At 41.2% G+C, this 15,805-nt stretch overlaps 1 protein-coding gene across 6 annotated transcripts in view; it reads right to left on the bottom strand.

Moving 5' to 3' along the window:
* Positions 1-15,805, bottom strand: part of sncaip (synuclein, alpha interacting protein) — a 163,510-nt gene that overhangs the window by 67,233 nt on the left and 80,472 nt on the right. For all 6 annotated transcript variants that reach the window (XR_011889519.1, XR_011889521.1, XR_011889518.1 and 3 more), the window contains 4 exons: positions 14,504-14,617; positions 12,165-12,290; positions 8,876-9,045; positions 7,536-7,625 (listed from right to left, as the gene is read on the bottom strand). Coding sequence is in view for 1 of the 6 variants with exons in the window: in XM_072281466.1 (XP_072137567.1) it covers positions 7,536-7,625; positions 8,876-9,045; positions 12,165-12,290; positions 14,504-14,617 (500 nt within the window). In the remaining 5 variants the exon portion in view is untranslated. The remainder of the gene's footprint in view (positions 1-7,535; positions 7,626-8,875; positions 9,046-12,164; positions 12,291-14,503; positions 14,618-15,805) is intronic.

Genomic DNA, 15,805 nt, shown 5'->3' with positions numbered 1-15,805 from the left:
AGAGGTCTCATGTGTGGCACCTTGTCAAAGGCCTTCAGAAAATCCAAATACATACATCAACCGATTCCTCTTTGTCTATCCTGCTTATTTCTTCAAAGAATTCCAACAAATTCATCAGGCAAGATTTTCCCTTGAGGAAACCATGCTAAACCATTAGTGAGCAAAATTAGGGCACATGGTATTGGGGGCAGAGTACTGACATGGATTGAAAATTGGCTGGCTGACAGAAAACAAAGAGTAGCGATTTACGGGTCCCTTTCGGAATGGCAGGCGGTGACCAGTGGGGTACCGCAGGGTTCAGTGCTGGGACCGCAGCTGTTTACAATATATATTAATGATTTAGATGAGGGAACTAAGAGTAACATTAGCAAATTTGCTGATGACACAAAGCTGGGAGGCAGTGTGAAATGTGATGAGGATGTTATGAGAATGCAGGGTGACTTGGATAGGCTGGGTGAGTGGGCAGATGCATGGCAGATGCAGTTTAATGTGGATAACTGTGAGGTTATCCACTTTGGTGGTAAGAACGGGAAGGCAGATTATTATCTAAATGGAGTCAAGTTAGGAAAAGGGGAAGCACAACGAAATCTAGGTGTTCTTGTACATCAGTCACTGAAAGCAAGCTTGCAAGTACAGCAGGCAGTGAAAAAAGCTAATGGCATGCTGGCCTTCATAACAAAGGGAATTGAGTATAAGAGCAAAGAGGTCCTTCTGCAGCTGTACAGGGCCCTGGTAAGACCACACCTGGAGTACTGTGTGCAATTTTGGTCTCCAAATTTGAAGAAGGACATTCTTGCTATTGAGGGAGTGCAGCGTAGGTTCACAAGGTTAATTCCCGGGATGGTGGGACTGTCATATGTCGAAAGATTGGAGCGACTGGGCTTGTATACTCTGGAATTTAAAAGGCTGAGAGGGGATCTTATTGAAACATATAAGATTATTAAGGGATTGGACACGCTGCAGGCAGGAAGCATGTTCCTACTGATGGGTGACTCCAGAACCAGAGGCCACAGTTTAAGAATTAGGGGTAGGCCACTTAGAAATGAGTTGAGGAAAAACTTTTTCACCCAGAGAGTGGTGGATATATGGAATGCTCTGCCCCAGAAGGCTGTGGAGGCCAAGTCTCTGGATGCTTTCAAGAAAGAGATGGATAGAGCTCTTAAAGATGGCGGAATCGAAGGTTATGGGGATAAGGCAGGAACTGGATACTGGTAGTGGATGATCAGCCATGATCACAGTGAATGGCGGTGCTGGCTCAAAGGGCCGAATGGCCCACTCCTGCACCTATTGTCTATTGACTACACCTTATTTTATCATGTGTCTCCAAGTACCCTGAGACCTCATCCTTAATAATCAACAGCAACATCCTCTCAACCACTAATGTCAGACTAACTGGCCTATAGTTTCCTTTCTTCTGCCTCTCTCCCTTCTTGAAGAGTGGAGTAAAATCTACAATTTTCCAGTCTTCTGGAACCATTCCAGAATATAGTGATTCTTGAATGATCAGTATTAATGCCTACATAATCTCTTCAGCCACCTCTTTCAGAACTCTGGGGTGTACATCATCTGGTCCAGGTGACTTATTTATCTTCAGATCTTTCAGTTTCCTAAGAACCTTCTCTCTAATAATGCTAACCTTACAAATTTCATGACCCCTGACACCTGGAACTTCCACTATTTTGCTAGCGTCTTCCACAGTGAAGACTAATGCAAAATACTTCTTCAATTAGTCTGCCATTTCCTTGTCCCCAATTACTTTCCAGAAATCCACTCTTGCCTCTCTTTTACACTTTATGTATCTGAAGAAACTTTTTCATATCCTCTTTAATATCATGGGCTAGCTTACTCTTGGTATTCCATCTTTGCCATCTGTTGGTTTTTAAAAGCTTCCCAATCCTCTAACTTTCCACTAATTTTTGTTGTATTATATGCCCTCTCTTTGGCTTTTATGTTGGCTTTGACTTCTCTTGTTAGCCACGGTTCTGTCAACTTGTCTTTAGACTTCTTCCTCTTTGAGATGTACATATCCTGTGCCTTCCAAATTGCTTCCAGAAATTCTATTGACTGCTGCTCTGCCCTTATCCCTTCCAAACAATTGTGGCCAGTTCCTCTCTCCTGCCTTTGTAATTCTCTTCACTCCACTATACTATTGATACATCTCACTTTAGCTTCTCCTTCTCAAGTTTCAGGGTGGATTTGATCATATTATGATCACTTTCCTCTTTGGGTTCTTTTACCTTAAGCTCTCTAATCAATTCTGGATCATGACACAACACCCAATCCAGAATAGTAGATCAACAGTGCTCTAAAAAGCTATCTCGAAGGCTCTCTAGAAACTCCCCCTCTCTGAATCCAGCACCAACCTGATTTTATCAATCTAAGTGTATATTGAAAACATTGCCCTCTTGACATGCATTTTCCATCCCCCATTGTAATTTGTAGGCCACATCCTTACTACTCTTTGGAAGTCTGTATGTAACTCCCATCAGGGTATTTTTACTCTTGCAGTTCCTTAGCTCCTTCCACAATGAATCAACACCTTCCAACCCTATTCACCTCTTTCTAATGATTTGATTTCATTTTTTTTTTACTAACAGAGCAATGCCATCCCCTCTGCCTTCCTGCCTGTCCTTTCTATACAATGTGCATCCTTGGGCATTAAGTTCTCAGCTATGGTCTTCTTTCAGCCATGATTCAGTGATGCCTACATCATACCTGCCAATCTGCAACTGTGCTGCAAGTTCTTCTACCTTATTCTGTATACTGTGTGCATTTAAATGTAACGCCTTCAGTCCTCTATTCACGCTTTTCCATTTTGTCCATCTTGTACTCATCCTGTTGACTGCAATTTTGCCTTATGAACAGCCTCTCCTCACTACATGTTGCCGCTGTTTGTAAACCTTTTCTTCAGCACTATCATCTGCCTTTCCTATGATATTTCTTGCATTGAAGTACACACAGCTTAGAACACTAGTTGCACCATGCTCAACCTTCTGATTCCTAAGTTTATCTGAGGTCTTACCAACATCTCTCTCCACAACCTCTCCATTAACTCTTCTGGCACTCTGGTTCCCATCTCTCTAGTTTAAACCCCACCATGCATGCAGCATTAACAAGCCTTCCAGCTAGGATATTAGACCCCCTCCAGTTCAAGCGCAAACCATCCTTCTGTACAGGACCCATCTTCCCTGCAAGACAGCCCAGTGATCTAGAAATCTTACGCCCTCCCTCCTACATCCTTAGCCATGTATTAAACTGTTTCATCTTCCTTGTTTTGACCTCACTCGCACATGGCACAAGTAGAAATGCTAGTATCACAACCCTGGAGGTCTTGCCCTTTAACCTAGCATCTAACTCTCTGAACTCCCTTTGCAAAACCTTGTCACTCGTCCTGCCCATGTCATTGGTACCTACATGGACCATGACTTCTGGCTGTTCAGCCTCCCATTTAAGAATGCTGACAACACAATCTGAGATATCCTGGACCCTGGCATCTGGGGGACAACATACCATCCGGGAATCTCGTTCTCAGCCGCAGAACCTCCTGTCCATTCTCCTAACTAACAAATCAGCACAACATGCCTCTTCTCCCTCCTTCCCTTCTGAGTCACAGAGCCAGAACAATGTACAAGATACAGGATTAGGGGGAAAAAATCTGAAGATATATAGAACCAATCAGAGGATGGTAAAAGCATTCCTTTCAGCTAGATACTGAAAAAGCTGAGTCAAAAGATGGCCATTTGTTTATTTAACAATTAGTTTTTTTTCCAGTCTCCTTGGATATATTACAAATACAACATGACATCTCTGTGGCTAAAGTGATTAATTTTCATGTAGGAAAGTTTATGTTTGGAAGGATTTGGCCCTCGATCTATTGAATTGAAATATGCCATGAAATTTTAAAATATACAAGAACTTTGACCTGCTGTACCTCACAACGGCAGTGACCATTTTTACTGCATCTGTAAATTACACAATAATTTTTCCTTCATCTCTATCTCAAGGTTAGATCAAACAAACATTACATACCCTCAAACTACCACAGATGTTATAGCTCATTCATCTTTAGCAGTGGCAGCCCTGTTCTCCCCAAACAGAACAAAGCTGGCGTTCTCCCGGTCCTACCCTCCACCCAAACAGCTGCAGTATTCATATTCTGTGCAAGCTCCATGACCTTTCTGGAGATCCCATCATTTGCCTCTTTAACTGCTCTCCCCACCAACCCCACGTTCTTCACCTTTGGAAATTCTGAAGAGACTATTCCAATACACTATAAAGGCAGAGCAGCCAAATTAGGCCACTCAGCCCATCGAGACTGCTCTGCTATTCCATCATGACTGATTTATCATCCCTCTCAAACCTATTCTTCTGTCTTCTCCTCATAACCTTTGACACCCTGATTAATCAAGACTATCAACCTCTGGTTAAGTATACCCACAGGGCCTACACAGTTGTGTGTGGCAATGATTTCCACAGATTCACTGCCCTCTGGCTAAAGAAATTTTTCCTCATCTCTGTTCTAAATAGATGTCCCTCTATTCTGAGGCTGTGCCCTCTGGTCCTAGACTCTCCCACTATAAGAAACATCCTCTCCACCCACTCGATTTAGATCTTTCAATATTTGATAGGTTTCAATGAGATCCCCATCCTTCTTCTAACCTCAGTGAGTACAAGCCCAGAACCATCAAACAGTCTTCATATGTTAACCTTTTCATACCTGGTATCATTCTTGTGAACCTTCTCTGGACCCCCTCCAATGCCAGCACATCTTTTCTTAGATAAGGGACCCAGAACTACCCACAATACTATAAGTATGGTCTGACCAATGCCTTATTAAGCCTCAGCATTATATCCTTGCTCTTATGTTCTAGTCCTCTCAAAATGAATGCTAACATTGTATTTGCCTTGCTTACCACCTACAAGTTAATCCTTAGGAAACCCTGCACAAGAACTCCCAAGTGCTCTTGCACATCGTTTTTTTTTTTTAAATTTTCTCCTCATTTAGAAAATAGCCCATGTTGTTATTGCTTCTACCAAAGTGCATGACCTTGTACTTCCCTACAGTATATGCCATCTGCTACTTCTTTGCCTTTTTCAATTCAAAAAAACTTTGTCATTCTAACCGTACATCAGCTCTGCAGGGCAGAATGAGACAGCGTTACCCAGGAGCAGTGCAATCATAACATAACAAACGAAACACTAAATAATAAACATAACAATAAATAGTAAAACACAACAGCCACATGTCAGTTAAAATCAAATTATAAGTGTCCAAAGCAGAGTCAGGTAGAGCAGCTATTTAGCAGTCTGACTGCCTGTGGGAAGACTTAGCTTTCTCCCAATCTAAGTCTTTCTGCAGAAACCTATTTCCTCAACAGTACCTGCTCCTCTATCTATCTTTGTATCATCCACAAACTTGGCCACCAAGCCATCAATTCCTTCATCCAAATCATTAATACATAACATGAAAAGAAGCATTCCCAACACCGGCCCCTGCGGCACACCACTAGTCACTGACAACCAACCAGAAAAGGCTGCTTTCATTCCGACTCTTTGCTTCTTGTTAGTCAACCAATCATCTATGCATGCTAGTATCTTTCCTGTAATACTATGGGCTCTTATCTTGTTAATCAGCTTCATGTGTGGCACCTCATCAAAGGTGTTCTGAAAATCTAAATAAACAACATTCACCCAATCTCCCATGTCTATCCTATCTGTTATTTCCTCAACGAATTCTAACAGAATTCTCAGACAAAATATCCTCTTGGAAACTATACTGACTTTTACTTATTTTGTTATGTGCCTTCAAGTACCTCACAACTTCATCCTTAATAGTAGACGCCAACATCTTTCCTACCACTGAAGTTATGCTAACTCACCTACAATTTTCTTTCTTTTGCCTCCCTCCCTTCTAAGAAGTGGCATGACATTTACAATTTTCCAGTCCTCCGGAACCATTCTAGAATCTAGTGATTCTTGAAAGATCATTATTAATGCCTCCACAATCTCTTATGCCACCTTTTTCAGTACCCAGGGAGGTAGTCCATCTGATTCAGGTGACTTATCTAACTTTGTTCTTTTCAGCTTCCCAAGCATCTTTTCCTAAGTAATAACAACACTTGCTTTTGCCCATAGACACTAGCATTTCTGGCATTCTGCCAGTATCTTCCACAGTAAAGACTTATAAGTTTGTCCACCATTTCTTTACCCTCATTACTACAGTGTCAATGTCCAGTGGTCCGATATCCACTCTTGTCTCTCTTTTACTCTTTATACATCCGAAAAAAACTTTTAAATTATTGGCTAGCTTATTTTCATCACCCTACCAAATTTGTTTAAACCCTCCCTACAGCTCCAGCAAACCTGCCAACAAGGATAGTGGTTCTTCTCTCAGTTTCAGGTGAAGCCCGCCCCTTTGCAGACATACCTTCTCCAGAAGAGATCCGAATGATCCCGAAATCTGAAACCCTGCCCCCTGCGCCAATTATTCAGCCAGGCATTCATCTGCTAAATCATCCTATTCTCATCTTCACTGGCACATCACATAGGCAGCAATTCAGAGATTACTACCCTGGAGATCTTGCTTTTCAGGTTTTGACCCAACTCCCCATTTTCTCTCTTCAGGACCTCCACCCCTTTCCTATCTGTCATTGGTATCGATATGTACCATGACTTCCAGATTTCCAGTTGACTATCCTCCCCTTTTAGAATGCTCTGGACCATTCGGGACATCCTTGGCCCTAGCATCGGATGGGGTAACATATGATCTAAAAGTCTCCTTCTCATCCATAGAATCTCCTGTCTGCTCCTCTATCACTATTGCGCTCCTCTTCCCCACTCTTCCCTGAGTCACACAGACAGACTCAGTGCCAGGGATCAGGTCACTGCGACTTCCCCCTGGTAGGTCGATTCCATCCCCTCCCCCCAACAGTATCCAAAGAGTATACCTATTATTGAAGGGAACAGGTAACTCTGTACTGGTTGCCCAATTGCCTTCCTTCTCCTGACAGTCACCCAGGTACCTGCCTCATCTAACTTAGGGGTGACTACCTCCCTATAGCTCCTATCTATCACCTCCTCATTCTCTCATATAAGCTGAAGGTCATCCAGCTGCAACTCATGTTCCTTAACGTGGTCTTTTCAGTTCCCTGGTCTGCTCTTCCATCTACACCAATTAGCCCTCCTCTCTCCCCCACCCCCACCCCCACTAACACACTTCCCCATATAACCACAGGAGATGGAACCTCCTCCTTTTGCACCATCCAGGTACCTCAACATTACTTTTGGGCGAGGCAATAACTTGCTTGCAGCTTAGTGTACTCCATTTAGTATTCACAATGTAGTTCACTTTGTACTCTGGATTAAATTATTCATGATGGCAACACTAAATTTTCATAGAACTAAGTAAACAGAAAACTACATGTTGTTAATTTTTATTATTAAATACTGAGTGTTTGTTATAGCATTTAAAGATAGTGTAAGTTGCAGAAGCTTTCTAACAAGAAGATAATTTCTATGAGAGGCGTTTTAAGCACCTGGGAGGTTGAAGTTCTGATGTTTCCCTTGCCTGGTCTTGTAGGAAATAGTGCAGCTGGTTTTGCAAGCTGACGCGCTCCACTGTTTGCCTGTGCAAAGAGATGTAAATACACAAATTAAATAAATAAAGTATTTGATACCAAATTACATTGAGTGCATAACAAAAGCAAACACAAGTGAGAATCCAGGAAATGCTGCAAAATGCTCAAATCTTATAATATAGAATGTAAGGATTTTTATGTTTGGTATAAATTAGTAAACTTGCAGTGAGAAACAAAACATCCTGCAATGAAAGAGTCGTAATTCATTTGGTATGCATTTCAAACAGCTACAATATACAATGATATAAATATAAATAGGCATCTGTTAGTCTTGTGAGAACATGGATTTGCACCTTGGAAGGTTTCCAGGGCGCAGGCCTGGGCAAGGTTGTATGGAAGACCGGCATTTGCCCATGCTGCAAGTCTCCCCTCTCCACGCCACTGATGTTGTCATCGCAGAGTAATATGTGGTTAAATGCCTTGCTCAAGGACACAACACGCTGCCTCAGCTGAGGCTCGAACTAGCAACCTTCAGATCACTAGACCGACGCCTTAACCACTTGGCCATGCGCCAACACAATGATATAATATCCACAGAAATTGCAATGATCTTCCACAGTGATGAATTACACCCTTTCAGGACTGACCAGCTTTACAATAAAACAGGACAATACTTGTAGTAATATTTTAAAGTTCCAGATCATTTTTGCCCTTTTAAATACTGATTTGTCAAAATGCATTTATGCATTTTACTAGCATATTCTACTTCAGCTAAGTGAAAAATTTAAAATATAGGTTGCTAGGACTACTATGCAACTGATTTTATTTTTTAGGCACTTTCCACTGACTGCATTAGTTTGTTTGCAAATCAACTACTTACCAAAATTTAAGAAGTATTTCAGAAAGGCACAACTTTAAATTTATTTTACTGATTTCTTTCTGTGGCAAGTTGTTTCAGAGAAATTTAGGAAGAGATAAATTGCAAGTCTATAATTGGTCACATTCGAATTTAAATAAATTAAGCTAAGTCACCATTTCACCAATTTTTTTTAATTTTTAGTTTCGGTGACATTGGCCCCATAGCAAGTTAGAACTTAGGCTTCAAAGAAATTCTAAACTGAAAGTAGAAGCAAAATAATATTGGTGAAATGGAAATCTGAAATGAAAACAAAAAATAACAGAAATACACAGGAAACCAAACAGACATCTTGTATTTTCAATCATAATCCAAAATTTTAATCTTAAGAAAGAGTATTCAAACTACTTCTGTACTCATTTTTTGTATTACCACGACTTACTCTTTTAGTTGCTTTGTTAACTTCACCACTTGTGACGCTAGAGACATGCAGGTCTCAACAACTACCAGGTAACGTGAGCAAGTAGTGTGCCCATGACGTTCTGCACTCTGCGAAGGCTTCTCTCCATCTTGATTCTGTATAGTCACGTTTGCTCCATATTCAACTAAGGTCTTAAAAAGCAAAATTAAGGGTTAAATCCAGAACAAACAAAATGATTATACGTAATACCAAATATTCTGGACTGCCAGCACAAAAGAAAGGAATCAAAACATTAACTAAAATCTTCAAAACATTAAAACAGTGTTGTGAAAGTTGATCTCAAATTGAGATGGTTACGCACTCAGTAGCCACTTTATTAGTTACCTCCTGTACCTAATAAAGTGGCCACCGAGTGTACCTTTATGCTCTTCTGCTGCTCCATCCACTTCAAAGCTCGATATGTGCATTCAGAGATGCTCTTCTGCCTGCCACTGTTGTAACACGTGGTTATTTGAGTTACCGTTGCTTCCTGTTAGCTTGAACCAGTCTGGCCATTCTCCTCTGACCTCTCTCATTAAGAAGGCATTTCTGCCCACAGAGCTGTCGTGCACTGGCTGAATTTTGTTTTTCCGCAGCATTCGCTGTAAACTCTACAGACTGCTGTGCATGAAAATCCCTCGAGATCAGCAATTTCTGAGATACTCAAGCCACCCCGTCTGGCACCAACAATCATTTCAAGGTCAAAGTCACTGAGACTTCACTCTGCCCTGACCCACCTGGACAGCCCCAACTCTTACGTCAGAATGCTGTTCATTGACTTTAGTTCGGCATTCAATACTGTGAACCCCTCCAGGCTGATCGCCAAACTTCGCCAGCTTGGTATCAGCTCATCCCTCTGCAATTGGACCTTGGACTTTCTGCCTAACAGACCCCAGTCAGTTAAGTTAGATAACTATCCTCCTCCACTCTCACCCAGAACACCAGTGTGCCTCAAGGCTCTGTGCTGAGCCCTCTTCTGTACTCCCTTTTCACTTATGACTGCATTCCTGTACATGGTTCTAACTCCATAATCAAGTTCGCAGACGACACCACGGTGGTTGGCCTGATCAGAGGGGATGATGAGACAGCCTACGAGGACGAGGTCCAGCAACTGGCCGCATGGTGTGCCGACAACAACCTCGCCCTTAACACCCAGAAGACCAAGGAGATCATCGTGGACTTCAGGCATGCTAGGAGCCACACTCAGGTCCTCATCTACATCAACGGAGCTGTAGTGGAGCAGGTATCAAGCTTCAAATTCCTTGGTGTCAACATTTCCGAGGATCTCACCTGGTCCCTGAACTCCTCCATCCTGATCAAAAAGGTGCAACAGCGCCTTTATTTCCTGCGGAGCATCAAGAAAGCTCACTTCTGTCCCAGGATACTGATGGACTTTTACTGCTGTACCATTGAAAGCATACTAACTGCATCTCAGTGTGGTATGGCAATTGTCCCGTATTGGACTGTAAAGTACTCCAGCATGTAGCGAAAACTGCTCAGTGGATTATCAGCACCCAATTGCCCACCATTGAGAACATCTACCATAAACGCTGCCTGGGCAGGGCAAAAAGCATTATCAAGGATGCATCTCACCCTAACCATGGACTTTTTACTCTCCTCCCATCCGGTAGGCGCTACAGGAGCCTCTGCTCCCGCACCAGCAGGCACACGAAGATCTTCTTCCCTGAGGCTGTGAGCCTGCTGAACCTCACATCACAGCGCTAAGCAGTATTGCACCCACGTGGTACTGTCTCAGTACTTTCATATTTGTGTGCTGTAGCACTTAACTTTTATTCGCAGTTATTTTGTAAATAACACTATTCTTTGCATTTCTGGTCAGATGCTAACTGCATTTCATTGGCTTTGTATCTGTACTCGGCACAATGACAATAAAGTTGAATCTAATCTAATCTAATCACATTTCTTCCCCTTTCTGATATTTGGTCTGAACCTCATGACCACGTCTGCAGGCTTTTATGCATCGACTTGCTGCCACATGATTGGCTGATTAGGTAATTGCAATAACGAGCAGGTATAAAATGGTCATGAAGTATAGATAGACATGTCCCTATAGCCGTTGTGTCCTCATTTATGCATCTGGTGATAACAAGATACTTAGGCCAAAAGTTACAATATGAATCAGATGAACGTCATAAAACCTTAGTTTACTGTTTGGTAGCCATCTCCACACCTGATCCAAGGTATGCCATTGTTAATGAAAAAGTAATTCAGCTGATACCATCTCCAAGCTGCATCTGCTCTGCTTTGATCAAACTGACCAAGTTAAAATCAGGAATCAAATTTTTGCAACCAATATCAAGTACAGCATGGAGAAACAGAACATAAAATTGTAGAGCAGCAAAGTAACAGGTGCCTTGGTTTACCACATCTATGCTGAAGAATTGCAAAGTAAAATTTCCTACACTCTAACATAAACACCGACTGAATGCTTCCCTGTGCAATACAGTAATGAAAAGAGAGTATACATAATGGGTCTATCAACAGGAATATGAAGTTTATAGGAACTGAAAATCTTTCCCAAATATTAGAATCACAGGAAAGTAAGTTTTGTCTCGTTTATATTTTATGGTACCATTAATTTACCAAATTTACCAAGGCACTTTCAGGGCAGCATAATCAGAACTTTACTGAGTGGAAGATGTCATTCCAGCAGGTAGGTGACCAAATCCATTGGTTCAAGAAATTGCCATCAAGGTAGGCCTAAAAAGTAAAGAACTAGGAAAATTTAACAAAGGGATTCCAGACATTCAGGCCTAAAAGCAGAAGGAAGGGTCCACAAGAGAGAAAAGGAATTTTTGGAGAGATATATAGACTAGGGGAGATTAGAGTTTTGTAGGAACCAAGCCAAAGCTGGTCATGTATCAGGACGAGAACTTTAAAATCAAATTAGTAGATGGCTGCAAACCAATCTATGTTGATGTATTCAAAAATAAAGGGTGAACAAAATGATGCAATTTGGGAAATGGGTAATAATACAACATATTTATCTTGTGGAACTGTCTGCCTGCTTGGGCCTGATTATAATGTTTTACTTCAGAGTTCAAATGCCACAAGGCATTATCCTAAAAGGACCAAAATGTATCTCTTAGGCACTTACAGTAGGCTCTAAGAGAACATTTCCATGTTTAATCCAGTATAACTTAACCTAAAAGTGAAAGAAATGTATTCTAATTCACTATGACCTAATTAAAAAACCACGTATCCTACTCAAACTCTAGCGTAACTGTATTTATGATTCAATGAATCCTACCTGAAGGCAACTCAGATGACCATGCTGTGCTGCAACATGAGCTGCAGTGTTTCCATACTGATCAACCTCATCCAAAGATATTCCTTGTTCTTGCATATATTGTAGAAGCCACAGAAGAACCTTTTCCTAGGAAAATTATTTCAAGAATTTAAAAAATGACAATCCGCAAAATACCACATCAAGTCCTTAAATATTTACAAATGTTTCCAGTAAGTTGTACACTTCCATTGCTTATACTCAATGGCTAGACTTAAATTCAGTTTAGAGTATTAACATAAAAAGGACCCATTACAGTTAACCCAGTCCAAATGTGCACACAAGTTAGAGATCAACTTGAAGTTGTCTTTAACTCGCGCATTGGACCCACGGTCTGCGTGAAAGTACACACCACCTTCTGAGTGTTGCTCAAAATCCACCTCAAACAAACGGGCTCTCCCATGGCAGTATTGGTCCTTCTCCTTGAAGTCATTCATCCGCAGAAAGCACCTTGTGCAACAGGGATGGTATCCTCAGCCATCTTCCCTCCTGTCTTCTCCCAGTGCCGCCAAAAAGACCTCGACCCACACCAGTGTCCATCACAAAAATCTCTCTGCCCAACATTCTCTAGAACCTTCTCCCAATTTCACCATCCTGATAGGAATGCTGTGTCAGCCAAAGTTGAACAACATAGCCCCTTATCTTTAGTTCAAATCCAAACATGCTGAAAGCAGAGCAGACTGTTCATGAAATGCCTACAGCATAGCAGTAAAAACCTTAACCAGGGGTAACATGCTTAATGATGGACACGTAATCACGATACTTTGGTTGCTTGATGAATGAACTTCCTTCCTTCTTAAAAGTCAGAAGGAAGGATGCTCACTGATAAATGCACAATGCCCAATTCCATTTGCAATTGCATGCAGCACAGCCTGGACTGTATTAAGATAGGGATATGTTGTGCTACAAAAGAGTTGCTCAAAAGCCATCTTCAATAAGAGAAAAATATAACTATGTAGTTTGGCCATTCGAAGACATTACCATCGCAGAGTCCCTCCGACATCATACCCTGGGGATCTCAACTGACCAAAAACACAACAGTCTGAATAATAAAGTGGCTAAGGGAGGAGAACAGGTCAGAGGCAGAGTATCTTGTTGCAAGTTATTCCCCCTGCTACCCCCAGTGCTTTTTCACCATATGGTAAAAATCAGGAGGCTGGTGGAATGGACCCTACTACTCATAGTACAGGTGCAACAACAAAGAGAGCTTGTCAACTTCCAAGATAAAAATATCCCACTAGATTAGCACCACTAAGTCATCATGGCTGTAATGTGTACCACTTGGAAAATTCACTGGGGAAAATTACTGAGATGATTAATTCACAAATGTATAGCCTCCACTGTTAAAAACAAGAAAGGAAATGCCACTACATGTAGATTTTCTCCAAAGCAATCTTTCACCATTCCCGAGTCACAATTCTGGAATACTTACTGTGAAGTACCCCCACCAGATTCAAGATTTCTCACTATCACCTTCTCATGTGCAATAAATACCAGACTTGCCAAAGATGCCACATCCTAGAATGAGTGTGTCAGGATACATTCTTATTCAATACATCTATGTCTAGAGGCATCACTCAACATTTTAGAAACAGCTTCTTCCCCTCTGCCATGTGCTTTCTGAACGGGACTTGAACGCTATTCCTCTTCAGCACTATTTACTTATGTTTACTACACTTTGTGGTCATTTTTATGTACTGCACTGCACTGCAGCGCAGCTACAAAACATCACATTTTCATGACATATGTGAGTGATTATAAACCTGATTCTGATTCAACTGGCTCTGGGCAAGAGAGTGAAGTCATGAAAAGATCATCCAACATTTAGCACCCTAACCCCAATTGACCTCCAAAAACAACGCTAATAAGTACATGTACTGAGTTACAGCATCAGCAAAAGAAGAAATAACTGACAAGCAATGACTGCTGCAACTAGTACTGAGTAGAGGAGGGCCTACCTACTGCTCAGTTAGTCCATGGAGTTTGATCAAGAATCTTGTTGCCACACTTTGCTCCATAATAGAAGGATAGGAAAATGCTACAAGCTGGCATCATAATTGATATTCACGTGTACAGTATGAATGATGCCAGAACAAAAACCATTCTGAGCTTCTAAGAACCCTTAATTTTCCCAAAAAAAAAAGACATTAATGAATCCAATTTTGCCCCCATTTGCATGCATTGGAAATTGGGATGAGTATTAGCTCATGTGAAGTATAATGCACGGCCCAGCCTACAAGACAGACAACAGCGCTTAGATGACAGGCATAAGTATTTTGTTTTAATTTCCAGTCCGAGCCTACCTGACCATAGCATGCTGCGTAATGTATAAGGGCAGGGTACCCATCTGAAGGGCTCAGTTCAGCAATGGCTTCAGTCTCACTCATCAGCCAGCGAAGGCATTCAAGCTTTCCTTCCTAAAAAGCATACAAACAAAAAGATTGGAGTTCAAAATACCTTGAAGTGTTTTGTAAATTTATATTTTCTTCAGGACGCCATACATGTGGCAGTTCCAGACTATCTGTACAATTTCAAAAGTCCTTTAGCATAATTATTTTAGACTTATGATGGTGCTTTAGAGAAACTCAAATATATTACTGTATTAGTAAATTATAATGAAGAATTAAAGAACATCTAATTTCCTTCACTCATACTAACAGATGTCAACTTTGTAGGCACTAATGTTGTTTACAAAAACTATTTAATTAGTTTAGAATATCAACTCTTGAAAGGAAACACATTCCATTCATAGTATCCAATAATTTAAAAACAAAAGAGCAACTGTAAATACATGAAACATAGGGGCAACAGCCCAAGAACAAGTTTGTTCATAGCAGGTGTAGAGGCATCTGCCAGGTAGCATCGCTATTCTTTAAAGATGATAAATAGCTGACAGAGCTCCCTCAAGATTGGACTGGTCTAAACCTCTAAACTCCCTTAGTAAGTATGAAATCTGAAGATGAAATCAATTGCACTTGGTTTTTTAGTACTTCATATTTTCATACAGCATAGGAGGCTGCCATTCAGCCAATCATGTACATGACAGCACACAGGGCAATCCAACTTCCTACAAGTTATTCTGCCCACATACCATTAACTCCATCTAGATTCTACCACTCACCTGCGCACAAGGAGCAATTTACCATGGACAATTAACCTGCATATCTTTGGAAGAAGTAAGGTAAGTGGAGCACCTGGAGGATGTCCACAGATTCACAGGACGAATGTACAAACTCTTGTTGCGTCAAAGATCAGGTTATTGAAACAGTGCAGCAGTACATCTACTAACTGTGTCACTATGTCACGTGTAGCCATTATGAAAAATAGCTGATGATAATAGCATATCTTGGAGCATTCACTCCAAAATGTTTTGTCTTGCCTTGAGAGGGATCACTCAAGCGAAAAAGTACAAGAAGCAAAATTCAAGGGCACATTCATAAATGAAAAAAGGCTAGAATCCGTATTTTCTCAGTTTCTGGAGCATTCATTCATACATGTGAAATTTCATTCCTAAGTGTGGACATGAATAAGTGGGGACACCTTGTGCCAACCTTACTTGTGCAGCTCTGGCAATACAGGGCACTTTAGAGGGCAATACTGGTCTT

This window comes from Mobula birostris, chromosome 17 (assembly GCF_030028105.1).
Source record: "Mobula birostris isolate sMobBir1 chromosome 17, sMobBir1.hap1, whole genome shotgun sequence".
Taxonomy (NCBI): domain Eukaryota; kingdom Metazoa; phylum Chordata; class Chondrichthyes; order Myliobatiformes; family Myliobatidae; genus Mobula; species Mobula birostris.
Note: the sequence above shows the minus strand (reverse complement) of the source record. Positions and strands in the feature narration are given on the sequence as shown.